Source organism: Penicillium riverlandense (genome assembly GCF_028828495.1).
Source record: "Penicillium riverlandense strain IBT 135883 chromosome Unknown utg000006l_segment0_segment0, whole genome shotgun sequence".
In the NCBI taxonomy this organism is placed as follows: Eukaryota; Fungi; Ascomycota; class Eurotiomycetes; order Eurotiales; family Aspergillaceae; genus Penicillium; species Penicillium riverlandense.
Window position 1 is genome coordinate 3,213,339 of NW_026643197.1, and position 26,093 is coordinate 3,239,431.

A 26,093-nucleotide genomic window follows, 5' to 3' on the forward strand; every position below is an offset into this window, starting at 1 on the left:
ATTAATTCTATCTCGTGGGGAGTTCACAAACGCAGTGACATTCCTGTATGGGAACGGGACCGTGGTATTCTTTTCAGATCATTGAATTTTGAGAGTGGCACGTCCCGTTTAAGTTCTGAAGACATGTTTCAGACAAACCAAACAGACTAAGCTGAACATCGTACGGGTAGTATCGTAGCCACAGAGTATATGCCTAGCCAATTCCCCGATTAGGAATTTGCCCAGAGGCGGAGCAGAGTTAGCGCACATCCTTACTGTTCCTGTAACCCTGGGGGCCACGATCTTCTCAAGAGTTGCATTGGTTCCTCGAATCTGACATCTTCGAAACAATGATCTGTGTCTCCCTGACTAAATCGCGGGATGATCGTGGTGTCTCTTCATGTTATTTATTGAGGCATCCTGCTGTCCAGCCATGTGCCTCTCCACACATTTTACCATCCCGCCCAGCAAAAGAATACAACAATGGGCGCTATCAGTAGGCTTTGTGCCCTGACTGCGTTGCTTCCATTAGTCTCCTGCTGGCTCCCCCAGACCAACAAGCAGATAACGTCCCGCAATGGCACGAACCTGTTCTCGTCATCGAATGGCAAGATCCGCGGCGTGAATCTTGGATCGCAGTTTATCTTCGAACCATGGCTTGGGGAGAGTGCCTGGAGTGATATGGGTTGCGGCAGTACCGGTTGCGAGTTCGACTGCGTCAAGTCTCTCGGACAGGAGGCTGCGGACAAAGCTTTCCAGAACCACTGGGGGTCATGGATCACACATGACGATATCACCGAAATGGTCAGCTACGGCATCAACACTATCCGGGTTCCCGTCGGTTACTGGATGCGCGAGGATCTCGTCAACCGCAATTCCGAGTACTTCCCCAAGGGCGGTCTTCGGTATCTGAAGAACCTCTGTGGATGGGCCAGTGATGCTGGTCTATATATCATCATGGATCTGCATGGAGCCCCAGGAGCGCAGGTGAGGCTTGCAATCTGATGACAAGAGGCTTAAATAACTTACTAGAAAAAGGTCTCTGAAAATGCCTTCACTGGCCAACTAGTCGAGACACCTGGCTTCTACAACACATACAACTACCAAAGAGCCCTGCGGTTTCTCGAGTGGATGACCAAGCTAATCCATTCGACAAAAGAGTTCCGCAACGTTGGCATGCTGGAGATTGTCAACGAGCCTGTCTCAGATAGCGACGACGCCACATCCATGCGAAAGAACTACTATCCTAGTGCTGTCAACGTGAGTCCAGCCTTTACAATAAGAGAAATGGTCACTGACAACACCACCTTAAGCGTATTCGTGGCGCAGAAAGCAATCTAACAATGAGCAAAAACGATCATCTCCACATTCAAATGATGGATGAACTTTGGGGATCGGGGGATCCAAATCAGTACCTCAGCGATCTCCACTTCCTAGCATATGACGACCACAGATACCTCAAGTGGGATACTAGTGTCCCTACCACGCACAATAGCTATCTCAACACCTCCTGCAGTGATGAGCGCAACAGTAACTGGCCAACCATTGTAGGAGAGTGGAGCTTGGCTGTGCCCGACAAAGTCCAGTCTTCGCCGAATTGGGATCCATCTTCCAACAAGAATTTTTACTCAAAGTGGTTTGCGGCGCAAGTCCATGCATATGAGAAGCAGCAGGGTTGGGTGTTTTGGGCGTGGAAGTCTCAGTTGAATGACTACCGCTGGACGTATCAGGGTAAGTGGCTCCCTCTTTTATAGTATAGATCAAGATCAACACCAGACAGAGGCTAACAGTATCCACAGACGCTGTAAAGGCGGGTGTGATTCCCAAGGAGCTGAACTCTCTCCCGGACCCTTGCGTTTGAACGCGGGCTTTCATTCGTGCAGTGGTTTGGATTTGCGCATATCCATTAGATGGTTAGTTCGAGTTTGTTGATCATCTTTCTCGTTCGCTGGGTTTTTGTACATCGTGCAACCATTGTCCTCGATGAGATGGTGGACAAATTGACAAATTTCCCCAGATTCTCAGAAAGAGCATCAGCCAAATGAAGTATATTTCAGCATGAACCATTGCGATAATGATATGTCACGAGTCAACAGATGTACACTGTAGGGCGAAGAGAAAGTAGGCGCTACGAATCAGGCGGCACTTGGGGGTGAAGTCGGCCACCACACCATGGCCCATAAGGGAACTCCTGGGCCACCTGGCTGGATGCTGGCATCTGCAGCGACCTTGCCCTGCCCGAGAACAATCTTTTCCACATCCTCAAACCCCAACGAGAGATAAAGTCGACGGGAGCCCGAAGAAGTAGCCTCGAGCCAGATCGGAAGTTTCTCCGCCTGTGCGGTCTGCTGGTGATTTCGGATGATAGCTTTTGCGAGTCCTGTGTCGAGATATATCAGTGATATGTAAATAATTTGTTGGACACGGTCCGGTTGCTCACCCTTGCCTCGATGCTCGTGCTCGGTACAGATGCTGAAGATGTAGTAGTATCTTTTCTGCCCTCGGAGACCTTTGCGCTTCGCATTATCGGTCATTCCGGAGAACTCAGTCCAAAGTCGCTGTTGTGGCCTTGCAAGTCAGCTCTGTTCCGACTGCAGCACAAGTCCAACCAACCTTGAAGCCTGTGAACCCGATCCGCCAGAGCACGGGGAGGAAGCCCGCCCAAAGTAATGACCAGACACCATCAACATATTTCCCCGGTGGAACCAAGACGGATGCAGCCTTCCAACCGTCGGCTTCGGTAATCAGCGCATCGTTGAGCAGGGCCGACTTGACCAACTTGGTCCAATAGATCGGCAAGTATTCCAGCCGCTCTTCCTGAGACATTTCCAGCAGCGTGTACGCGATGACCGGGTCGGTGTCAAAGGCGCGACCGTTCAGGCTGGCGACGGCATCCAGGAGCTCTGTTGTTCTCCTCATCAGTATTCCTCCCAAGCGGACAAACCAGGACAGCACCACTCACCGTCTTTACCGTGAGTTATTGTGACTGTTTGTGCCATGGTTGCTGTGAAATTAGGTCATGCTAGTAAGGATAGATAAATGCGCATGCTGTTCACTAGGACAAGCCGTCGCGAGGTCACGGGCGGCCATGATGCGTGATATCGAGAGAAAGGCCAAGTTCGCAGTCTGTCTGTTGGCATCGACGTAATCGACCCTGTTAGGTAAGCTACGCACGCATGACCCAAATCCTCCTTTCCCGTTTTCTCTCCCTAATAACATCACTGCACGACCGCAATAGTTTTCGAAATCAGTTATATCTCAACACTTTTACTACTTGATCCCCGGAGAATATATCCGAATGCACAAGTCCTAATACGAGAGATCCGTGTTCCAGACCACTTCGTACATTTTACAATTAAATGAGATAGTTCGAATAATATTCTGAAACTGCTATACACACGCCACGGAGCTAGAGGTAAAGTGGAGTGCGTGGACCTTGCGGTGGACTAGCAAGCGTGCCAGACCCTGTGCTCGTGCAGATCCAGAAATACAAAGTCAAAAACTACTTTCATATACTACGACAAGAGCTCGCGAGCGGACATGCTGGTGATCTTCATCTTACATTGTTGAGGAGCTTGAACTTCAGCCAAGTGGTTTCCGCCATTGACACTGCTTATAATCTCCTGGCCAGTCGTTATGTTTTTACCCTTTTAATTCTTTCATAATGGCCTTTTTCTGGAGCTCTTGCTGCCTCGATAATTTCCCGCCCGTGATATATGACCTCCGGATATGCAGTCTGTCGGCATTTTACTTTGTGCCGATGTCGCAATTACCATCCTGAGAAGAAGTAACCGTTTAGGTACGCTATAGATTGCCCTATAAAGGTGGTTTGCCAACGAACTCCCCGATCCAAGGATTGGGCATCCCGCTCCCGGCATTCTAAGCGGAATCGGCATCACAGCACATTATAAGACAGCCCAATAGTCTCGGCTCTTGTATTTCTGCCATCTCCCCACTACCCTTCTCACTTAATCGACCATGGGCAACACCGTCCTTCTCCTCCTCGACATCCAAAACGGCATCGTCGACCGCGTCGGCAACCCAGCCTCATATGTCGAGCTCGTGGGCCCCACCACCGCGGCTGCCCGCAAGCACTCTGTCAAGGTCATCCACGTCGTGACTGCGTTCAGGCCGGGATACCCAGAGAACAACCCGCTGAGCATGAGCACGCCTGCCGTCGCAGCTAGCGGTGATTTTCTGGAAGGCAGCGACTCCGTGCAAGTTCATCCGGCTGCCGCTCGCACCCCCGAGGAACCGATCATCATCAAGCGTCGCGTGTCTGCTTTCCATGCCACTGAACTCGATTTAATTCTGCGATCCTCTGGCACCGATCACATTGTTGTCGCTGGTCTGATTACTAGTGGTGCTGTGCTCTCGACCGTTCGTCAGGCGTCGGATATGGATTATCGCATTACTGTTCTTCGTGATCTGTGCATGGACCGCGACGACGAAGTCCACCGCGTGCTCATGGATAAGGTCTTTGCGCGTAAGGCTGAAGTTGTCTCCGCGAAAGAATGGGTGGATAGTCTGGCGGGTAGTGTTTGAGTTGATCCTACATGTTGAGAAGAGCGCTCAAGCGGGAGATGTCTTCGGCCAAGAGAAAAAGAGAGCATTCTTGTACCTCGAAGATACCCGGATAACTTAACCAATGCAATAAAAAGCATGGGAGCCCACATGCATCCTTGGATCCCTACAATGCGAGTAGATCAACGGAGCGACTTAATTCTCGGCTATGCATTTGTGTCATGTGGATCTGGCGGATTGCATAAACCTTCATGCAATCAGTTAGTTAACTAATCGCGCTGGCTTAGCAATACAGCTGCCCCGCGTGCTCTGGACTTAACCGTTTACATCTCTAGTTCTGCATAGTCCAGAAAATGGCACGCCATACCTCAGCATGGGTCATGCGCGAACAGAGTGGAATAAACAGCCTCGAGCTCATCAAAGACCACACTCTCCGGAGGTTAGGCGAGCATGATGTGTTGGTCAAGTTGCTTGCAGCGTCACTGAACTATCGAGAAACCGCCATTGCCAGAGTAAAGACATACCTTCCCCAATAAACATTCCCGCATCTCAGCTAATCGCCATCATTCAGGGCGAACCTGCTCTGTCCTTCTTCAGACCTGGCATCGTTCCCGGCTCTAACGGCGTAGGAATAGTCGAGGCCGTCGGGCCCCATGTCCGCACCTTTAAGCCTGGTGATCGTGTCTGCACGCATCTCCCGTCACAATGCCTGCGGCGGACCCGCCAACTATGCAGGAAATTTGTGAAGCCAGGGAGGCATATGAGTATTTGCAGCAGCAGCGCCATTTCTCCAAGGCCTTTATTCAGCTACAGGGCGAGAAATAGCTGCGTTGAAGGCTATATATTCATTGCATTAGAATTACTACATCGCAGGATGGATTAGAGTAGGACAGTCTTCAGGAAATCATATGTTCTGGCACATCGCGATATTAACAACTCATGCTAGATATATTCAAATATAAACAAGGCCATTTTCAGCTGCAAGATTTACAGCTTGACCTGGTGCTTGTCCTGGGATCCTGCACAGCAAGCCGGCTCAGGGTGCAGGGTCGACTTGTTGAAAGACTGCGTCGAGGGCGGAACATCCAAAGCCGGGTTTTTGGTGAAGAAGCCATCCGGTCTGAGCATCACGCTAACACGCTCCATGGGCATGACGGGGAAGTCTTCGATGCGAGGGTTATGGGTAAGACCGAAAGCTTTCAAGATATCAATACCATGGACAAAATCACCAGCAGGGGAGAAACTCACTATGCCAGAGTACGACATCTTCATTCTCCACGGCGTCCTTTCGATCAGCCCACACCTCCACCCCATTCGAGTCCTTGGACTGGTTCGTGAACTCGCCGCCGGCATACAGCTCGCCGTCCTGGTATTTGGTTACCCAGATAGGCCGCGTCGCAAATCGAGCCCGTCGGCTTCCGAACGATTTCGGGTGTGCGAGCAACATCTGGCTCGGCATGGCGTGTAACTTGTATGCAACGGGCTTGTAGGTGACAGGGTTTGTAACACTGTCGTTGCGGAACTTGAACACACGATGGCGCTCCACGCTGGTCGATGCGCTGCCGCTGGTCTTGATAACGTTCTGTTCCGTCGTGTATCCGACCAACCACGGGTTCTGGTCATCCTCGGGCATCGGCACACTGTCTTCATAATAGACCGTATTCTTGAATCCGTCAATTGCAGGATCAATGCGGAACGAAAACAGGTGCTGATGACATGGCGCCATCACGCCTGGCCCCACGTTGGTGCCCCATGGCACTGTCTGGCCATTCTGGTTGTCAAATGCCACGGTTGATAGGATTCCCGTTGCACGAACCTCCAGCTCAATGTTAGCAGCCTGGTCGAGGATGAAGGCGAAAATATATTCGTAATTGGCTACAGTGCAAATCATCTGAACCACAAGCTGGCGGTTGCGTACGACGGTAGCCGCGTCGTTGCGGTAGTTGGTATGCTTGTGTTGCAAGCCATTGTCCTGCTCATGCATGCAAATGACGTTATTAAGTTTAATGGGAGTACCTTGGGCATCACAACGATATCCGTCGAAGTATTTGATATGACCGAGACAGTCACAGCCCAGGCTCAGCTGGTTGGCAGTGATACCAAAACCGACATCGCCAACCTGAATTATAAATCGTCAGCACTAGACACTTGGATGGCATTGAAGAGGACTTACGTCGAACGCCTGCTTACGATGATAAGGAGCACGAGGATCTGCAAGGCCGGTTAGAGACAAAGTTAATTCGAGACCGAACTTCCGACATACCTCCGTAAGGAACGGTCATTTCTGACACAGACAGACGGTAGAACGTGTTGCGTCCGTCATATGTCACATTGTGCAACACCAAGCCCTCGCGATTATTGAAGCCGACCCGGAACCGCCACTTCTGCCATTGGACGGCATTCCCGATGACAGTGAATGATGCCCCCTCGGGCTGCTGAACAATATATGGCTTGAGATCCGTACGTAGCGGTTCATCCAGCAGATCGTGAGCATACTGGACGGTGGGAACCGGCTTCCAGGGCTGCGTCTCGGTGGTATGAGAGTCTGCGCCACCAGGGAGATAGTCCATGCGCACCAGCTGATGCGTGAGCACATTAAACACTGGGGAGAATTTGCAAGGCAACGAATAGTGGTTGTTCTGCGGGTGATCGTGCGCTACAATATACATGTAGCACTGAACCAGTCGACGGGTTTCATTAGGATCATCTGTGCCGTAGATCCATGGGTCCATGCAGACCGTCATACCCGCGGGAAGTTTAAGCTTCTCGATCTCGGCTTTGACAGCCGGGTGGTTCAGGCACACCTGTTCCATCTCCATCATTTCATCGACATCGACTGGGCCCTGGGAGAAATTTTGAGCGGGGATCGTTTTTAGATACTAGGGAGACGTACCTGGACGCCCTTGGGCATTTCCTTCGCGGACACAACCGACTTAGTGTCTGCATTCAGCAATGCCTTATAGAACGAACCATTGTCCAGACGGTGGAACATGACCGCGAGCAAGCGGGCTGGCTTGCGCGGGCGAACCTCTCCGCGCCGCTCAGCCTCTAGGTACGGAACCACCTCATTCTTGGCGGGTTCGTGGAGATCAATGCGCTTGTACCGCAGTTTGACACCCGGAAAGGCTGACTCCAGGATACGCACGGCCAACTGGATCTCACCAGGGGTGATGGGGTCGAGGGGGTGAAGGCTGGTCATTCTGGGGATGCTCAAATGGTGGATGAGAGACAGCACCGAGCGAGCGATGGTGAAGCCTTTATCTAATTCTCAACGGGGCTCGGCGTGAGATATGCCTCTTCCAGCAAAACTTGCGCCAGTGGAGGCAGCCGAGCGAGGCCGTTGATTGGTGTGGGCGACGAGACGGCGCATCTTTGGCTCGATGGGGTTTAGCGCGTGGAAGGGCCTGGCCCACAATTCAAGGTTGTTCCTGTTCCAGACAGGGAGCGTTCGGCAAGTAACGCTCAGTATCTACAGAACACACCTACGAGGATGTTTCTTCTACTCACGCTCGACTTCTGTCCGCTAGAAAATCCTCGAAGCTAAGGAAGGGATGCCCCGATGGAACGGAATCCAGGGCCACTCCTGCCCCTCGTGATATCCCCTTGTAAGGGTTGGCGCGACTGAACATTCCAGAGGTGACAAAGTCCAGACCGCGCCTTGTCCATATAAAACCATGTCGCGTCGGCGCAGTCTCGCGTGTCTGTCTACTTGCAATACGACGACAACAATATCCCACAGCCTGGCTCCCGGACACTATGCACCACTAATCCTGAATTTTGTTTCATACCCTAATACTAATCACCCTTCTCGGAGCCCCAATCGTCTGTGCTTCGCGCCAATTGTTCATGATGCTGAACCCATCTATATCATTGTTGCTGCTGGCGCTCGGTACTGGGTCGGCTCTCGCTGGGATGCATGACCATCGAGCTCACGCGCACCAAAAGCGTCGAGCAAACATGATGGTGCTGCCAGCAGTCACTGTGGTCGAGGCCCGCACTGTCACCACGACGATATTCGAAAACTGCGCTGCAACTCGGCCCATCCTCACCGCGACCACTCTTGGCGAAGATCTACCACTCGCAACTGCTCATCACCTGGAAACAGAGGAGACTACCACCGTGCGAATGACGACCACTGTGACCAGAACCGCCACCGATTTTGTCACGGTCACTGCTGAACGTACCCACACGACCGAGTCCATGCCCGAAGACCGTATCCTGGACAAACCAAATGCCGTGCTGAACCTGGTAAAGCAAATCCAACCCGCGCTCCCAAAACTGCCGAAGCTGCCCAACTTGCCGCAGCTACTCCCGGACATACCAGTCAACCAGATCAGTAAGCCGAAAAGCCCAAAGCGTCTGGACTGGACTTCAATCCCTGCCCACGGGGCATTTTCAACAAAAGGATTCGGAGGGCGGACGGCCCCTCAAGACACCAATATCCAATACCGTGGGAACATCGGCAGACCTTGGGGATCAAATATCATTGGGGTCAGTCCAGCGGAGGCGCACTTGTACAAGTACGTTGTGCAGTTCTCCGGTCCCGAAACCGAACCCTGGACCGTCACGGTGTGGAACAAAGTCGGCCCAACCGGCAAGATGGACGGGTGGTACGGGCACGCAGCGTTGACGTTTGTGCTTCACCCGCATGAGGTGCGCTATGTCGCGTTTGACGAAGACTCCGAGGGAGGCTGGGCCGCAGGGCCTGGTGAGGACGGCCTGCCCACTGACGCCTGGGGCGGGTACACGACTACTTGGGGCGAGTTCTCCTTTGGAGACGTCGAGAATGGCGGTTGGTCGGGCTGGGATGTTTCGGCTATCCAGGCCCAACTCGCTGGTCAGCATGTGCAGGGCATGCGGATCTGCATGGCTGATGGGAAGGGGTGCTCGATTGTGGGACGGAACGCGAATAAAGTCATCAATGCGTATACAGATTCCAAACGCCATCGCAATGGCATTGGCGGGGCTACTGGGCCTGGACCGGTGCGTTTAGTTGCGAATATTGATTACCAGGGTTGATTATGCCTTGCTGTATATATTCCGTGCACTATCTCAGATTTAATCCACGTTAACTGGCGTTGTTATCCGCTCTCTTCATCAAGTATTTCTACGTCAAGTACTCTACCACATACGATATTGATTTTCTCGATGGCCCACACCTTACCACCACTGCTCGACATGTACGAGGTCCCTACCACCGAGGCGATTTTATCCCGGAATGTGCTGTCCTATGATGCCAACGTGATAACAGTGTTGAGGTATTGCTGCCACCATCGTTCCGATGCAGTCACTGTCACGTTTTGTGTCAGGCCATAACTGACAATATTTCGTCCCGAGCAGACTGACCTGAAGCTTCTCAATTCTGTAGGTGTAGCTGTCCTAATTCTCGTGTCAAACAAATTGCACATCCTTCTTTGCAAGCGAATCAAAGAAGCCCGTTCAACCCAATAGCCCATTTTCCTGTCTGTGCTTGTGCCGTTGGGTAATTCATTTTTTTTAATGTATTTGGTTCAAAGCTACTGTGACTACAAGTAGCTGCATCTGTCCTTAGGGATCGTTTAGGAGATCATCACAGCATTTCAACTACCTACAAGTATCATAAACGAAAGACATGCGTAGTGCAAAGTTATAACCGGATCTCGCAGCGTTCCCAGCCCTTTAGTGCAGGTACTCTCCATTCGTCTCTCGGTGGATCACATCAAACAGCGGTTTGGCACTGAACCACCCAGCTTTGTGTGTACCGACCGTCTTGTAAGTGAATGCGGCATCGGCGTCGTCGATTTTGACCGTCTCTCCACCACGGCCCGAGGCGGCGGCATCGGCAAGCAGCTGAGCATAGCAACATTTCTCCAAGCTGACGAACCAGAACACGGTCTCTTCAATCGAACGCCCAACAGTAAGGAGGCCATGGTTCTGCAGAAGAGCAGCCTTCTTATTTCCTAGCGCCTCTGCGATGTTTTTACCTTCTTCTTCGGCGAGGACGACGCCGTTGAACTGCTTGTACACCACGTGGTCCTTTGGTTTGGAACCGAGATTAGCTATAGTTCGACCAAATTATCATCGGATACAAGACGTACATTATAGAACGCACAGGCATCCTGAGTGATGATATCCAGTGGCCGTCCCAGTGTGCAGAACGCCCGTCCATGGATACTATGGCTATGAGCGGCGCACAGCACATCCGGGCGTGCGGCATGAATTGCTGAGTGGATCATAAATGCCGCGGCGTTGAGCATCCGGTTGGGACCGCCGTCGATGACCTTTCCGTGGTGGTCTACCTGGATCAGATCCGAGGCTTTGATATGAGAGAACTGGTTATCGTTAGTGGTGCGCCCAGATCCATCCCTCATCCCTCCCCATACTCACTGCAGTTCCAAACGGATTGACCCAGAAAGTACTTGGATCAACAGGGTCACGCAAGGTAATGTGTCCGGCGACACCTGGCACTGATCAGCTCACTGAACCGGCGACAAAGTGAATAGAAGTCGCACCCTCATCGTACCCGTACTTCCCAAAGATGCGAAATGCGGCCGCCAGGCGGCCCTTGAGGAACGCACGCTCCTCCATCTTATCCTTGAAGACGGGCACCGTCGGCATCTCCATTTTCACCTTGGCCGTCTCAACACCGGCAGCCTGCGATGATTCTGGTGCCTGCATTGTGACAGTATTGGTGAAGGTCTCGGTGGCGGTTGGGGGAGCCATAGTGATGTCAATAAATGATAGAAGTATGAACTTTTGAATGGATGAGAACGTTACGAGTGATAGTTAAATGCTGTTCTCGACTGCTGACAGAGCACGTCAGACCATGGAGGTGGGAGTGCCGAGGTTACACCTTTCTCCACATTATTACCCCCCTTTGACGCCCTTGGGCGGACATCCGCCGAATCAAAACGAGGGGATAGTAACCGCCTCCGCATCTGGCGGAATTGCTCCAGGAAAGTCACTTTCTGAATATATCGTCTTGAGAAGAAAGTTCTCCGTGCTCTTAGCTGGGGCCCCAAATGAACCCCGGTCGATTACCTTCCTCATCCTATAGGGAGACAACAGGACCATGACCACCATTTACCGGGCAAAGGTGATCTCAGAAGAACTCGGATCGGCCATTCAAGCAGCAGACGGGGAGAATAATATACTAGATGTGCATACATCGTGTCTGGCAGACAAACACCCCAAACATCCCCACCGCCCCTCAGCATCTTTCGATTGCTCAGCACGGCCTGCATAATCCCTTATGCACCAGCCCACCGCCGGCGTGTTTCCCAATCATAGCCCGCCATGCAAGGCGCCCTCGATCGATTCACGCCCCGACCGCCACATTCGGCGCCCTGATAGGCGTCAATCCCCTGCCGCGCTCCACCGTGGACCGTGCGATCGGCAGCCATGGTCCGGCTCATCCGGACTCTCGCCTTATCTATTCTATTTTTCGAGGTTCTGAGGAAGAGAGCTGTGGTCAATGTCGGCGCAGGGTCTACGCGCTGTGCGAGGCCGACTTTGTTGTTTCTTGCGTCCTTGAGAAGAGGCTGGACGACCTTGCATGAAATTGGGGCTCTGTCAACTCACCTCCCACTGGGCGTCGCGTGCCATGGACGACGCTAAGAGCGCTGAGCGACGAGGTAGAGGAAGCCCTGCTGTCCGTCCTCAAACAGGGCCTTCTCGTCGCCGATATGGTGTCCGATGGGCTCTGCCTTTGTTGGCGGCGACTATGACCTTTATGCTCTGGCCAGTCCCGTTGCCTTCGCCAATAGTTGCACCGGTTTCAACCCTTCCGTTCAGCTGGGATCAGCTCGTTCCCTCCTCGTCGCTGGACTATTATAAATGCGGCGATGGCTTTCAATGCGCCCGGCTTGAGGTGCCAATGGACTACAACCGTACAGACGGGAAGGGTCGCAAGTTCGCACTGGCGGTTGTGCGACTACCAGCAAGGGTCCCAGTAACAGATCCCAGATACGGCGGGGCTATTTTGATCAATCCAGGTGAGTCTGCGCTCTCTTTTCTATGCAGATATACTAACCGGTATCGCAGGCGGTCCCGGTGGTCCCGGCACCCTTCAAGCATTTTTGTCAGGTCGCGATCTCCAGAAGATTGCGGATGCAGAGAATGACCCGACCGTGTTTCCGCCGCCCAGTGGCACAGCAGACAAGTACTTTGACATAATTGGGTTCGACCCACGTGGAGTGGGTGCGACTACACCCGCAGTAGTTTGCTTCCCTGATGCCGTCTCTCAGCGGAATTGGGAGCTGCAGCTCGAGGCAGTGGGCATGTTGGGGAGCTCCGCCGATGCTCTTCTCCGAAATTGGCAACGAACTATGGCACTGAACACGGGATGCTCTACCACCGATCTGTTCGGCGAGGACGGCGAGGAGATGATGATGGCTCACCTCAACACACCCTTGGTCGCCCAGGACATGGCGACGATCATCGAGCGCCATGGCGAGTGGCGCGGACTACAGGGCCAAAAAGCGCAACAGATCCATGACCAATGCCATGGATACGATGAAACGCGCGAAATTGAAAACCGCACTCAGTGGCACCAGGGTCGGGAACAGCTGCTGTACTGGGGGCGGTCGTACGGCACGGTGCTGGGCACGACATTTGCTGCCCTCTTCCCTGAGCGGGTCTCTCGGGCCGTTCTCGATGGAGTTGTGAATATGGACACCTACTACGAGGACCGAGGGCCAAATGTCGTGGTCGATGCCGATGCCGTCTTCGACCGCTTCGCCGAGTACTGCAATACCGTCGGCTCGGAGCGGTGTCCGATGTATGTCCCTGGCGGACCTGAGGCCATCAAGCAAAAGTACCAGTCGCTCGAAGCGAGTGTTCTCAATCTCTCGATTCCCGTGGCAGCGTCGGGAACGCGTGGACCAGAAGTTGTCACATGGACGGACATGAAAGCCCTACTGCGGGTTGCGATTTACGAACCGCTACTGGCATTCTCTGTCTTTTCCCACCACATGAGTGAGCTTGCAAGAGGCAATGCAGCGCCGCTGGCGGACTTTAAGCACAGCAAGCATTTTGGAGTGTGTCCGTCCGAGGACTGCGTTCGCGCCGGACCGTGGTCGCCGGCGTGTGCACGCGCAGAAAATAATGGGCTGTATGCGAGTGCGGCTATCCTCTGCTCGGATGCAGAATTCCTAGCCCACCAGAATATCGAGGATTTCGAGTTTACCTGGAACGGATTGAGGGCTGACAGTGCTGTCCTGGGAGACTACTGGGCCACGATCCACTTGTCCTGTGTTGGGTGGCAGACCAAGGCAAAACAGAAGTTTCTAGGTTCGATTAAACCACTCCAGATTCTGAGGATAATTGCTGATAGAATCAGGTCCTTGGGGCGGATATACCGCACATCCAATGCTATTTGTGTCGAATACTCTGGATCCAGTGACACCTCTTCGCAGGTCAGTGTTTTATGTTGACCCACCCTCACACAATCCCAGAAGCTGACACTAGCAGTGCACATCACATGTCCCAGCAATTCCCCGGTTCCGTTGTGCTGCAGCAAGATTCAGAAGGGGTCAGTAATCCCTGTAGCCCGTTTGAGTTCCCTGCTGACGATCCTCTAGCATACAACTCTTGCCGCGCCATCACTATGCGTCGCAAAGGGGATTCGTAGTTACTTCCAAACTGGAATATTACCCGAGCTAGGAACGCTGTGTCAGGCTGACTTGAAGCCTATGGGCAAATCTGATCAGGCCAGTGCATTCAGCGACCATCTTGAGCCCGCGGATCGCGACCTCTTCGCTGCGCTTATGGCGGAGGTGACCCGAGGTCATTGGGCTGGATTTCCTTTATAAATCACCCTTGTATATGGGGGGGCAGTACATTTGCAAGCGGCGTGTTCTGTTGACCATGTAATGAGTTTATGATGATCTGTTGTGCATTCAAATGTTTGGATTTTTTTACTATCTTGCGCCATACCCAACATGATATTCTATGACACTGGCAGTTTTCCTAACATGTAGCAAATGCTCTCACACATCGTTCGACCGTCTGATCTACCTCAGCCTGTATGATTTTCAACTCATCGACTATCGCGCCCGCGCTTTCTGCCCTGCGCCTTGCGCGAAGCAATCTGTGTGGCCCGCTCAGGCATCGAATTCTCCACTTCCTGCATGTAGGCGATAAACTCGTGGTAATCCTCGAATTGGTTGAAGTTCTTCTGAAGCTTCTTTCGAACAACAGGTAAGATGCGGTCATAGATACCCTTCATGCGTTCCTTCTCATTTGCGAGTCGTGGCACATACGACTCCAGACCCTGCATCCAGAGAGCAAACTCCGAGACGGGTTGCTCGTCGCGCTGGGCGGCCCTCATGTATTCCCGCGTGGCATGCTCGACATTCTCTCCCTGGCGTGTCTGATAAGCGAGAAACGTCCGGAAGTCGAACCACGTCGGGTTTGCGACATGGAACTGCGTCAGGTGCTTTTGCCAGGCCGGGTGCATTTTCGGCTCGATATGCCGCAGTCCGGCGGTGATTTTTCGCGACTCCGTGTTGTAGTAGTCGGGATGGGCGGAAAAGTGGGCTTCGAGGTTGTTGATAAAGTCTTTCATGAATCCAAAGCGTGTAGTTTCATACATCGGGATTTGCAGCGATGGTGGAGCACCTGAAGGAGCCGATGGCGGTTGCTGCTGATTGCGAGGGGCTCTTGGAGCAGCACTTGGAGCAGCGTTTGCGCTACTTGCAGGCGGCTGTTGCGGCTTTTGAGAACCATTCGGGCGTGCATGCTGTGTGGTTGTGCCGTCGCTTCTGGCCATTGGAGGTGGAGAAGATGCACGACCATTTGAGAGATTTCGAGGACCCGTTGGAGGTTCACGCTGCGCGGTTGCAGGACAGTTCGTGGCATCGCGATTGGTTGATTGAGACTGAGTTCGTGTAGGCCTGGCTGTCTGGATCTTGAAAACCAATTTCTCTCGCTCAGGGGGCCGCTGTTGATTATCGCCCACTGGTGGTCCTGAAGAGAAGGAATTTACTGGAGCCTGCGGGCTACGGTCCCAAGCGGGACGCCAGGAGTCTGAAGCCTGACGTTTCGATGGTGGTGGTGATAACGACCAATCCCTTCGGCTATGGAACGACGGCCGTCGGTCTCGCGGACCAGGGGAGCATTCTCGGCGGTCATATCGTCTGTCATCATACCTCGATGCAGGTCGAGAAGGTGCCCGGGAGCGGGAATATCCAGGAGACCGTGCTCTGCGCGGCGAGGTAGGGCGCGAGAGATGGCGCGAGAAATCGCGTGGGGGTCTTCGTCGGTCGTCATTCTCTGGATATGAAGTAGATTGATAAGATCTCTCGGGTGGGGAGGCCGCTTGGCGGGTTGACAGCGGTGCTGACGGTGGTTCGCGTCTCTCTTCTCTATTCGGCGCAGCTTGAGAAGCCAGATGCGGGTTGCCACCCTGACGATCTGATAGTCCATCACGAGTGACAGCTTGACTCTGCGCAGGTTGAGAAGGCGGCTTCGGGGCGTGAGAGATAACCTGGGTGTTTTGCGATGGTTCGGGGTCTGTTGTACCCTGTGCCACTCCAACAGGGACCTTCTTGGCCAGAGCAGCTGCAGTGGAAAATTGGCTGTCTCGGGTACGGCGCGCAGTGTGCACGACTCGCGGCTTTGGCGCCGCATCAACACCGTCTGCTTGGTTTTGTGCAGCTTGCAGATCTTGCGAAGATTGAGACACTTGAGAAGGAGGTTGCTGGGCCGGAGCAATTGGAGCAGCGTTTGTGCTTGCCGCGACTGGATTGGACGACTGCTGTGCCGGCTGGCCACTGCGCGAAGGCCCCAACCACGGAGCGAAAGTCGTGGTTGACTTGGGCTGTTGAGCAGGGCTCCCTGAAGCTTGAGACCTCATCTGCGCGATCCTGCGCTCCAGCTCGGACCTATCAGGCCGAGCCTGGCGAGGAGTCGCTGCGGTTATTGCAGCAGCTGTTGGTGCGGGTGCGGGGGCATGATGGTACGTGTTTGTATCTTGACTTGCAGGAGCTGGAGCTGGATCTGGAGCTGGAGCTGGAGATTGAGATCCATTGGCACCCGTGGCGAGCTCAAGACGATGGCGCGCGGCGTTTAGCAATTTCTCTTCGAGAGCTATTTTCTCTTGGAGCTCGATCATCTGTCGCTGGCGCCGCAGCCGGTCCACCTTGTTCTGCAGGTTTTGGATTTCGAAATCCATGGCCTCCAGACCATTCATGGGCGGTGCCCCGTTGATTTGGGCGCCGGGGTGGGGAGAAGACATGGTGTGGTCATGCCCGGGGGTTGTAGATGTTTTGGTGATTTCTTTCCTGGATTGGTGCAGGAGACGCACGTGACGGCTGATCCTCTTCTGGAGTAAACGGCGGTGACAGGGGAAGTGCGATTGCCTGCCGGGGGCAAGTCAAAATAATTAGTCTATTCGAACGCGATCAAGATTAAGCTAGATCGTAGAGAGAGGTATGCTGGTGGTGTAGTATGGAACGTCTAGTCATGAGTGCAATGGGACTATATACAAAGAATACAAGTAAACAATACCCCCAGTGCTATTCAGGCAGGAACTATTTCCCGGGCGACCCAGCCAAACAGATAAACGGGCGGTTCGGAGTATCATCGAGCACATTCTTCACCAAGTTCCATACATTCAAGTCATATGCCTCGCCAATGTGGCCGACCGGGTCGAAGTTGCAAGTGCTCTGGATCCAGACATTGCGGACACCGGCCTCATCAACAAAGGCGGTCTCGGGGGGAGTGACCAACTCATCAGTCTTGGACGCAATGATCGTCACTTGATTGCTGGCCTGGACAATAGGCTGTCCGTTATTCAAGAGGTCAACGGCCGTGCCATCGGGTCCCAGATCGTTGCAGGCGGCGCAGCCAAATTCTTGCAGCACCTCGCCAACAGCCTCGCGCGAAGCGTTCCCAAAAATATAGGCAAGATCATACAGTCCCGCGAAAGAGGTGCCGTGTGTTGGAGGCGCGATCGCGGCGATTCTGTCGATGAGGCCGGCCACGCCCTCGAATTTGGGCACATACAGCGTCTGGAACCCGCCTTCGGAGTGGCCGACCAGGTTGACCTTGCTTTTGCCGGTCTTCTGAACCACCTCCTTGATATACGACGCGATCTCGGGCGCGGATTCATTAATAGGTTTCAGGCCGCCGACAAAGGGGAACCCGTCGTAGGCCCCGTAGGTGAGCGAGTAGGTGCAGTAGCCCTGCGACTGCAGCCAGTCTTGCAAGTAATTGAGATCTTCGTAGTATGTCGCGCCCAGACCGTGCAGCAGGACCACGGGATTTGAGTCGCTTTGGCAGGAGAAGTCGTTAATGCCGGTCGCGGCGACTGACGCAGCGACCACGAGGGTTGAGACCAGGGCGGAGTAGAGCATCGTGGGTGGAGGGTAGCAGAGAAACAAGCTGCCGAGGGAGCCTAGGGTTTTATGTTTTGTCCCTGAATTACATCTTCTGTTTGGCCTCGGATCCAGCCGTGCATGGAACTATCGATCGGGTTGTCGGCCATGAGTGGTGGATGGTGGTGGACCCTGGTCAGAGCGCGTTCTTAATGAGGTTTAGATCCGTAGAAGACCGATCGAGAAATGTGATGGCTCGCTTTTATTCAATGCTTTAATAATAATAGAGTCGCGCGAATTCGCTGAAATGTGATCTCGCCAGAAATAGAAATGTCATAACCCATATCATAGTGACTCCGTATTAGCCAGACCCAAGTATTCAATCCCTCTGCTTTAACTGGTATTCAGCGGCGATTTGGCGCGCGTGGATAACTCGGGCATCGCAGTACCCCAGAGACCGAGCGAGTGCCGCTTTTCGACTAGCTGCAGCACCTCCATCATAAATCTGCGCTCGGGTCCCCCATCGGGAAAGGCCTCCCACGCCACCCGGACTGGAAAGGCCAGCCGATTAATCATGTTTCCCGGCGCGGTTTGAATATACCACTGTAATGACTGGCAAATTCCGCAAGCTAACTCGTACTGCTCCGTAGGCGTGACGCGGTCTTCTACGCGCGTGTCGATCGAGGACAAGATGAGCCGCATTGAGTAATACACGCACATGGTTTGCGCAAGCAGTAAGTTTGGATAGACAAACTTGGTCGCGGGAATCTCCGCGCCGGTGCGGAGGTCCCGTCGATTGAAGACAGGGAAATTTTGCTCAGAGGTCTGCTCCTCCTCCTGTGGTGGCCCATCGGGAGAATTTTCGACACAGTCGACATACCATTGATGGAATTTCGCAGTGAGTTCCGCTATGCCATTCCACAGGGCAGCTTGTTTGACGGCCATCTCATGCGCACCCATCACAGAGGACCGCTGCTCTTTCTCGAACAGATCGGATTGCGCCAGTAGACCCGGAATATCGACAGCGAGATCCAGTAAATGGTGTAAGATGTTCTTTTCGGTCGTCCCAGCGGACCACGGTATCGTCTTCCACTCCTCCCGAGCCAAAAATGAAGGCGTCCGGGCAGCCAACGCCCCGCCAATCTAAATCGTCAGTATTCATTCAACTCGAGGAAACGAGAACATACCCAGTATGGACGGAGTTCAGTAAACAGAAGGTGTTCAACACCATACATGTGATTTTCAGGCCCACGATGTTCAATCAGGCGCACTGCGCCACGGACGTGGGCAGGTACACCGGTGAGGGCGGTGCGTTCCACGCTCTATGCTGGTCAGCGCAGGAAAAGTTGCGGTATCGGTAACATGACAAACCTCAAAAGCAAGGAGTAGAATGACCGTCACTAGGGTTGACTCGGCCTTGGACTTCTCCGGGTCTACTAGGGCGTCTTGCAGTCCGCGCAAGACCCGAGGATAAAGTCGAAACCCCGATGCCTCGATGCGCTTATCCTGGATTGACCGTCCAAAGAAGGCCACCGAGACAGCCTCGAAAGCATCTGAGATGAGCGGAGAGAACATTCGGATCTCCGCTGCCGCTCGAATAGCGCCTGCGCGACCATGCTTGCTGTCTACTTCCGGGCTAAAGGCGTCGAGGAAGCGCTCCACGAAAACGTCGACCACCGGCCGCTGCGAGTTGATAATCGTGATGGTACTCGACGATGATGACGAGTCCGACGTGCCATCCGGAGACATACGTTCCCAGTCATCATCGTCCTCGTCTTTTTCTGCGTCGTCACTCGAGCTTCCAACCGGACTGTTCGCCAACAGCCGCCGGCGAATCGGCAGGGTTGACGACGTCGGCTCGTAAGCTAGGACTGTTAGCACGTGGAGGAAGATCGTCAGGAACCACGCATACCTTCTCGGCCCTCCCATGGTCCCACCGGAGTCAAATCCTGTTTTAGGCCACCATGTGCGGCACGAATGTCCCGGACCAGGCGGTCCACAATGTGCAGGGGCGCGCCGCGAATCGACTCGAACAAACTCTCCAGCTGATCCAGCCGCTGGAGATCCTGCGCCTTGTACGCTGGGCCATAGTTAGATCAGTCAATCATGTTTCTAGCGGTGAGACCAGAACACACTATCATTCTTATCGTCTATTCTCGCGCGAAGATCTCGGATCTCCGCTCGCAAGTTCCGAATCTCCTCAGCCTGGCTGATAGGGCGGGCCTCCTCGCCCGGTGCTGTTTCATACGCACATTTCGAGGGGTAGCCATGGGCGCAGCACGCATGACAGGGCTTGACGCGGTCACACTGACAGCGGGATCGACGTTAGCTCCATGGCCGCTGGGCGACAAACGGGGGGAGGGAGGGGGCGCTTGTCTGGGGGCGGACGGGGCACCAGGGGATCCGAGCACGAGACAGACCTTGACCTTGCGCAGTCGGCAGACGGTGCAGGAGCGGGACTGGCGGTTCGGGACCTTCCTCACGCGCGAGTCGGGGGCAATTTGTTCGCCGACCATGGGGAAGGAAGTGGAGGGTGCGAAGAAAGGGGAACCTCGCGCGGGCCAACAGAACGGCGGGGATTAAGGGAACCAGATTGCCGTGCGGATGGTCCGAGATCTGCTCGGAGGCTGGGCCAGTCAGAGGAGTAGTAGGGGGTCCACTACGGGTCAGTGCAGGGTCTACATCCAGCCCGGGCGAAAATCAACAGTGATGATAGAGTGATGGAGTATACAATAATCATAATAATATGTCCCCTGGGGCATTCGTGGGGAAATAAAAGGGGAGAACTGGGGGGGGGGGGCGGGGGGATAACATCACCCTGCGACCATCGGCCAAGATCAGGTGATGCATCGAACGGAATCATCCAGTACGCCATCGAGTCAAAAGCAGCAAGTGTTACCAAACTGTCAAATGGGTTGGTCTAGATTGTTTTCAAGATTAGGGGGTGATGGTGTAGACGCCGTCCATCAGGTCCGCGTCTCAGAGTCGCGTAGGCGGCACTAAACCAAAGTGGGTCACCTATCACGATGATCTGCTGCAAAGGACGTTGGAAAACAAACAACGCGTGAAGTCGTAATTAATACAGGATTCCAATAGTAAGTTAGTTATACAATAAAATGCCAAGAATCGTGCTGGTGGACTGCGAGTCAACAGTGATCCTCTATCATCACGCCATCACCTGATACGATTACACGTGCCAAGGACATCCCCAGAAGACAGGAGCAGTTGAATCGCCCTTGAGTGGAGCGAGGAACACGGAGAAAGTGCGAGTTGGGGGAGAAAGAGTTTCTCCCCGGAGCAAGCTGTGGCAAGAGGTAAGGTTTCCTGGCGACCAGGCGATGGGGCGACGTGGGATGTCATTCCGTCCAGGCAGAGAGCTGCAGCGTCTGTGGCTCCCAATAACAGGGGCCCGTCCAAGCCTCACCGGGTAAAACAGACTGAGCGACCTGCCGAATCCAGGGTGTGCCGCCGGGCCAAGCACAGACAACACGGCACAAAGTCAAATGCAAAGCAGGGTCCACGGCCGATCGCGGATTTACTCCGAGGAAGAATGGCAGCCACCAGCATCATCCCCATAATCAACCACCGCGACAACATCGTCCGTTGGGTCACCCCAGCAGCCGAGCAAGGCATCGAAATATTCCTACCAAGGTCGGCATCATCTTCGTGACCTCCGTCTTTCTTCACGGAGTCAGTGGCTCATCTGCTCCACCGATGTAACTGGCTGCTCCAGCGTGGGGGTTCGATTATCATCCTATCACAGTGACGATGCCTAGTTTCCCCGCATTTTTCACTTTCATTCGTGGAGTTACCGTAACTCCCCCCACGTTTCCCCGGACTCAAAGCATGAAGAATGCCGTGCCCAGCCCTCAGAAGCTGGATGACCGCGGCGCACGGCCGAGGGTATAAAGCCGAGCGCGTCTCCCTTTTTCCACAACTATCCTCCCCAGCTCTTCTGTTGCCTCTGTGAACCTGAATCTCATCTATAAACCATGGCGGAACATGTAATCACCGATTCGGAGGCGATGGGCGCAAAGGCCGAGATGACGCACGAAGAGGTGGTCCATCTGGCCGAGTTGACCGAGGAGGAAAAAGAGGTCGAGCGCAAATTGCGCAAGCGCATCGATGCCCTGATCATGCCTCTGGTCATCCTAGTCTATCTGATGAACTACATCGATCGGTAAGTAAAGCACACGTCCGCATGATTCTGCCGCTTCTCCGACGCTGACTCTCGTGGCTAGGAATAATTACGCAGCCGCCAAGGTCCAGGGTCTCAAAGAAGATCTCAACCTGACCGGCCAGCAATATGAGACCGGTCTCTCGATCCTGTTCGTCGGCTACATCTTGATGCAGGTTCCATCGAATCTCATGCTCAACTATATGGGCCGACCGTCGCTTTACTTGGGTTTCTTCGTTTGTGCCTGGGGTCTGGTGTCGGCATTGACCAGTCAGGTCACAAGCTATGGAGGTATCGTTGCGTGCCGGTTCATCTTGGGACTCGTGGAGGCACCTTTCTTTGCCGGTGTCCTCTTCTATCTCTCCAAATGGTACACTAAGAAAGAACTGGCCTTCCGCATGAGTATTTTCTACTCGGGCTCGCTTCTTAGCGGTGCTTTTGGCAACCTTATTGCGGCTGGCATTCTGAGTGGACTGGCTGGAAAGCGTGGAATGAATGCGTGGCAGTGGCTCTACATTATAGAGGGGGTGAGTGGCGCCAAAACCTGGACTTGAATGGAGAGAGACTAATCATACCCAATATAGAGCATCACTTGCTTTATCGGAGTCATCATCTGCTTTATCCTCCCCGATTTCCCCGATACCTGGCGCCTGCTCTCGCCAGAGATGCGCCATGTCGCCAACCGACGTCTCGCAATCGAAGCGGCCGAGGCCGATATCGACGAAAAGGGCAGTGGTAGCCAATTCTATGGTCTGAAGCTTGCCATGACAGATATCAAAACCTACGCCCTTGCGATCGCGTACATGTGCATTACAGGAGCTTCCGGCTTCCAGAACTTCTTCCCGACCCTGGTGCAAACTCTGGGATATAACGATACTATCACTCTGTTGCTGGTGGCACCTCCGTACATCTTTATGGTGTTCTACAGTCTGGGGCACTCGTGGCTCTCGGACAAACTGAGCATTCGCTTTTGGTTCTTCGTGTACCCGATCCCCATCACGTTCATTGGCTTTATCATCTTCATGACCACCAACTCGTTCGGCCCTCGCTACTTCTCCTTCTTCCTCATGAATTTTGTCTTTGCCCAAAATGGAACCATATACTCGTGGATTGCGAATTCGCTGCCCCGCCCGCCGGCAAAGCGTGCCGCGGCCTATGCATTCATCAACTCCATTGGCAACTCCGCCAGTATCTGGACCCCTTATACTTACCAGCGGACGTTTCATGGACACTACTATATCGCGCTGGGCGTGTGCATTGGGTTGCAGACTCTGGGCTTCCTCATGGCTCTGTTCATGTACTTCAACTTGAACATGCTCAACAAGCGCCAGGAGCGGCTGGAGAACGAAGATCTGCAGCTCACGCCTAAGGAATTGAAGCGGCTACAGACCACAGCCGAGGTGGAGGGGATTGATCTTGCTGCTGCGCGGCGCTTGCAAAAGGGATTCCGCTATGTGCTGTAACGATGCTGTTGTCTTAGAGAGCTATAATTTGAAGCACGTGATGAGTCTTGTTATCTTGATTCCGGAATTAGATGTCGTATAGGGTAGTTCCTATAGTTCACTCTTTATGGGATGCAAGCTCTGTGTGGCAACACATGGATAGCGAACCGTTCACAACCGCCTCGTGCAAATCCTAACCCGAGTTCCCTACCGGATCAATCAATGCTGTCACCTGATCCACTCTCTCTCCACTTTCCCCGGATCGACACCTTCACTTCCTCTCTCTTTCTTCCTGGCTCACACCCGAGTAACCATGCAGTCCACCCTCATTCGCCCCATTATCCGACCTGCGACCTCCCTACTACTTCTGCGCTCATTCTCGGCAGCTCCCGCAATCATGGGCGCGGGCGACACTGGAGCTCCCAAGCCGCGGGGATTCCTAGCTGAGTCCGTGCCAGACTCGTAGTGCATGACGTCAGCACCTCTGACTCTCCCCACAGGAAGGACCAGTTTACACGCCGCGAGGCCGCTGAAGAGGCTATGTATATTCGGAAGCAGGAGATGGACAAGTAAGGAATTTTTTTTTTACTGTCGACTATGTTGTGCAATGCTAAATGCTCGTAGACTCGAGTCACTTCGGAAGAAGATGAAGGAATCGCAGAAGCATCTCGATGAGCTGGATAAGCACATGTAAGTGGCAGATTGAGTGTTTCGCAGCAGTGCAGTGCCTGGCGGCCTGGATACTGACGATGCACAGTGAGGAGTATACCCAGGGTCAAGGCGGCGAGCAGAATTAACCAGGAGGTGACCTTTTCATTCCACCTATTTACTGTACAGTGTTGCGTTGGGGGAAAATCCGGAAAATATCTATAGTGACCTGTGCGACACCATTCATATCCATGACAGTTTGAATCTAATTCCATTTTTGTTCTCAATGCGTCCACGGGTTAGATCTTCGCCTGCCACCGCCACCGATAGCTCAGACAAGCCCATCGCGCCATCACAAACATGCCCAGCGCCAGGATCAACACGCTACCCAGGTAAGCCACCATGGCTCGCTTGCCGACTTTCTCAAGCATCTCTCCGCCGATGGGGACACAGATTAGGGTTCTGGCTGGGGTGTTAGCGACATGCACATCACTCGGAGAATCTAATGGCGGCAAAGCACATACGCCAGGCTGACAATCGAATAGCAAATTCCAAATCGGCCGCCTGCCTCGCTGGCCTTGGAAATCTGCCCGATACACGCGGGTGCCAGGCTGAGGAAGGAACCTGAGGCTAGGCCGAAGAGCACGCTGAACGTGTACAATCCCGGCAGTGTGTTTCCGAAGGGTAGCCAGATGGTGAAAATGGCCATTGCGCCCAGTGCGATTAGTCCCGTCTGGGTGTTGATTCGTCCATATCGATCGCCCACAGCGCCGGCGATCAATCGGCCCATGGTCGAGGCTCTGTCCGACGTCAGTTAGTATTAAGTGCATTTGGTGGGAGAGTCATACACGTTCAATATGGACAGTAGGATGACACTGGTGCTCGTGCTGAACCCCTGCATCACGACATAGGTTGGGTACAGACCCAGCCCGGCGAAGACTTCAAGCTCGAGACCTGCGACCTAGTCAGCCTGCCCAAACGCCACGAACTTCACAGTTCAAACTTACTAAATATCCCCAAAGTCAACCATGTAAACCTGCTATCTTGAAAATAACGCAGGTTAATGGTGGATTTACTCCTGCCTTTGGGCAACCGAGTTTTGACCAGTGCGATCCCCAGCGCACACATCACCAAAACCAGCAGGGCTAGCAGCCGGATTGCCCATTGATACCCAACCCGGGCAATCGCCGCCCGCAGCATCAGCGGAAACGTCACGCCACCTAACCCAGAGCCCGCCATCGCAACCCCCATCGCCAGACCAACCCGCCGCTCAAACCACTGAGGCACCGTCGCCAGAGCCGCCGTGCTGAGCAGCGCCGCGCCCGTCCCGCTGAGAATCCCCAGCGTTAAAACGAAGTGCCAGTACAGACGGCATTCCGCCAGAAGCAGCAGTCCCGCAACATAGCATGTTGTGCCGGCAATGAGAATCCCCGTGGGCCCGTATCGATCGAACATCGGGCCCACCTGCACCCCGAGTCCCAGCCCGAAGAACGTGAAAATGCCGGGGATCCATCCGACTGCACTAGCAGAGTAGGAGGACAGCTGGTGCGAGGCGAAGTAGTTCTGCAGCACGCCGACGGAATTCATTAATCCGTATGATGCCATTAGCAGGCAGAACGACCCGAGGATCACTAGCCATGAGCGCGTTCCGCCGTCTGGGAATACGTCGCCTAGGTTGGGGTGCAGATGCGGGTTCGCCGCTGTGCTGGCGGTGGTGGTAATGACGGTCAGATCTGCTGGAGGCTCGACGATAGAGAAGGCCGATAAAGGAGCTTCTTCATCGTGAGGGATGTCGGGGTTTGCCGATGGTCCGTCTAGCGCTATGCTGGAGCTTGCTAATGGCCACTGTCGCTCGGTGATATCCACGTTGGGCGCCTTGTTCTCGATCTCCATGGTGCTGTCCCAATGAAATAGTTGAACCAGCGAAGCATCTCGCAGAGCTGGGTGAAATGAAATCTCTTCGTGTTGTGAGTCACGGTGATAAGCCGATGCGGGGACTGCATTAGTGCTGCGACAAAATCCACT

The 26,093-nt window shown here is 53.8% G+C and overlaps 13 protein-coding genes across 13 annotated transcripts; 6 read left to right on the forward strand and 7 right to left on the reverse strand.

The window, feature by feature from the left end:
• Positions 1–462: 462 nt before the first annotated feature.
• On the forward strand, positions 463–1,840 carry N7474_007502 (glycoside hydrolase family 5 protein; the record flags this gene model as incomplete). The annotated part of the gene is made up of 4 exons (XM_057198912.1): positions 463–966; positions 1,012–1,239; positions 1,293–1,710; positions 1,779–1,840. 4 exons carry the CDS (start codon positions 463–465, stop codon positions 1,838–1,840), a joined length of 1,212 nt encoding a protein of 403 aa, XP_057052352.1.
• A 274-nt stretch (positions 1,841–2,114) lies between these two features.
• On the reverse strand, positions 2,115–2,898 carry N7474_007503 (uncharacterized protein; the record flags this gene model as incomplete). The annotated part of the gene is made up of 2 exons (XM_057198913.1): positions 2,115–2,537; positions 2,593–2,898. The coding sequence occupies 2 exons, from the start codon at positions 2,896–2,898 to the stop codon at positions 2,115–2,117; spliced, it is 729 nt and encodes a 242-aa protein (XP_057052353.1).
• Positions 2,899–3,957: 1,059 nt separating this feature from the next.
• Positions 3,958–4,524, forward strand: N7474_007504 (cysteine hydrolase family protein; the record flags this gene model as incomplete). The annotated part of the gene is made up of 1 exon (XM_057198914.1): positions 3,958–4,524. The coding sequence occupies one exon, from the start codon at positions 3,958–3,960 to the stop codon at positions 4,522–4,524; it is 567 nt and encodes a 188-aa protein (XP_057052354.1).
• A 966-nt stretch (positions 4,525–5,490) lies between these two features.
• Positions 5,491–7,702, reverse strand: N7474_007505 (uncharacterized protein; the record flags this gene model as incomplete). The annotated part of the gene is made up of 5 exons (XM_057198915.1): positions 5,491–5,699; positions 5,752–6,622; positions 6,677–6,714; positions 6,767–7,346; positions 7,397–7,702. The coding sequence occupies 5 exons, from the start codon at positions 7,700–7,702 to the stop codon at positions 5,491–5,493; spliced, it is 2,004 nt and encodes a 667-aa protein (XP_057052355.1).
• A 650-nt stretch (positions 7,703–8,352) lies between these two features.
• On the forward strand, positions 8,353–9,522 carry N7474_007506 (uncharacterized protein; the record flags this gene model as incomplete). Its single annotated transcript, XM_057198916.1, has 1 exon — positions 8,353–9,522. One exon carries the CDS (start codon positions 8,353–8,355, stop codon positions 9,520–9,522), a length of 1,170 nt encoding a protein of 389 aa, XP_057052356.1.
• A 639-nt stretch (positions 9,523–10,161) lies between these two features.
• Positions 10,162–11,205, reverse strand: N7474_007507 (class II aldolase/adducin family protein; the record flags this gene model as incomplete). Its single annotated transcript, XM_057198917.1, has 4 exons — positions 10,162–10,541; positions 10,595–10,814; positions 10,870–10,943; positions 10,995–11,205. 4 exons carry the CDS (start codon positions 11,203–11,205, stop codon positions 10,162–10,164), a joined length of 885 nt encoding a protein of 294 aa, XP_057052357.1.
• An 880-nt stretch (positions 11,206–12,085) lies between these two features.
• N7474_007508 (Peptidase S33 tripeptidyl aminopeptidase-like C-terminal) lies at positions 12,086–14,294 on the forward strand (the record flags this gene model as incomplete). Its single annotated transcript, XM_057198918.1, has 4 exons — positions 12,086–12,476; positions 12,526–13,898; positions 13,938–14,018; positions 14,064–14,294. 4 exons carry the CDS (start codon positions 12,086–12,088, stop codon positions 14,292–14,294), a joined length of 2,076 nt encoding a protein of 691 aa, XP_057052358.1.
• Positions 14,295–14,521: 227 nt separating this feature from the next.
• N7474_007509 (uncharacterized protein) lies at positions 14,522–16,720 on the reverse strand (the record flags this gene model as incomplete). The annotated part of the gene is made up of 1 exon (XM_057198919.1): positions 14,522–16,720. One exon carries the CDS (start codon positions 16,718–16,720, stop codon positions 14,522–14,524), a length of 2,199 nt encoding a protein of 732 aa, XP_057052359.1.
• A 295-nt stretch (positions 16,721–17,015) lies between these two features.
• Positions 17,016–17,840, reverse strand: N7474_007510 (esterase/lipase family protein; the record flags this gene model as incomplete). Its single annotated transcript, XM_057198920.1, has 1 exon — positions 17,016–17,840. One exon carries the CDS (start codon positions 17,838–17,840, stop codon positions 17,016–17,018), a length of 825 nt encoding a protein of 274 aa, XP_057052360.1.
• Positions 17,841–18,194: 354 nt separating this feature from the next.
• Positions 18,195–20,317, reverse strand: N7474_007511 (uncharacterized protein; the record flags this gene model as incomplete). Its single annotated transcript, XM_057198921.1, has 6 exons — positions 18,195–18,944; positions 18,989–19,123; positions 19,173–19,666; positions 19,714–19,881; positions 19,937–20,006; positions 20,054–20,317. The coding sequence occupies 6 exons, from the start codon at positions 20,315–20,317 to the stop codon at positions 18,195–18,197; spliced, it is 1,881 nt and encodes a 626-aa protein (XP_057052361.1).
• A 1,476-nt stretch (positions 20,318–21,793) lies between these two features.
• On the forward strand, positions 21,794–23,441 carry N7474_007512 (putative MFS transporter; the record flags this gene model as incomplete). The annotated part of the gene is made up of 3 exons (XM_057198922.1): positions 21,794–21,981; positions 22,043–22,505; positions 22,563–23,441. The coding sequence occupies 3 exons, from the start codon at positions 21,794–21,796 to the stop codon at positions 23,439–23,441; spliced, it is 1,530 nt and encodes a 509-aa protein (XP_057052362.1).
• Positions 23,442–23,733: 292 nt separating this feature from the next.
• On the forward strand, positions 23,734–24,217 carry N7474_007513 (uncharacterized protein; the record flags this gene model as incomplete). Its single annotated transcript, XM_057198923.1, has 4 exons — positions 23,734–23,867; positions 23,921–23,989; positions 24,045–24,110; positions 24,178–24,217. 4 exons carry the CDS (start codon positions 23,734–23,736, stop codon positions 24,215–24,217), a joined length of 309 nt encoding a protein of 102 aa, XP_057052363.1.
• A 150-nt stretch (positions 24,218–24,367) lies between these two features.
• Positions 24,368–25,961, reverse strand: N7474_007514 (MCT family MFS transporter; the record flags this gene model as incomplete). Its single annotated transcript, XM_057198924.1, has 4 exons — positions 24,368–24,530; positions 24,593–24,868; positions 24,917–25,022; positions 25,076–25,961. 4 exons carry the CDS (start codon positions 25,959–25,961, stop codon positions 24,368–24,370), a joined length of 1,431 nt encoding a protein of 476 aa, XP_057052364.1.
• Between the last annotated feature and the right edge of the window lie 132 nt (positions 25,962–26,093).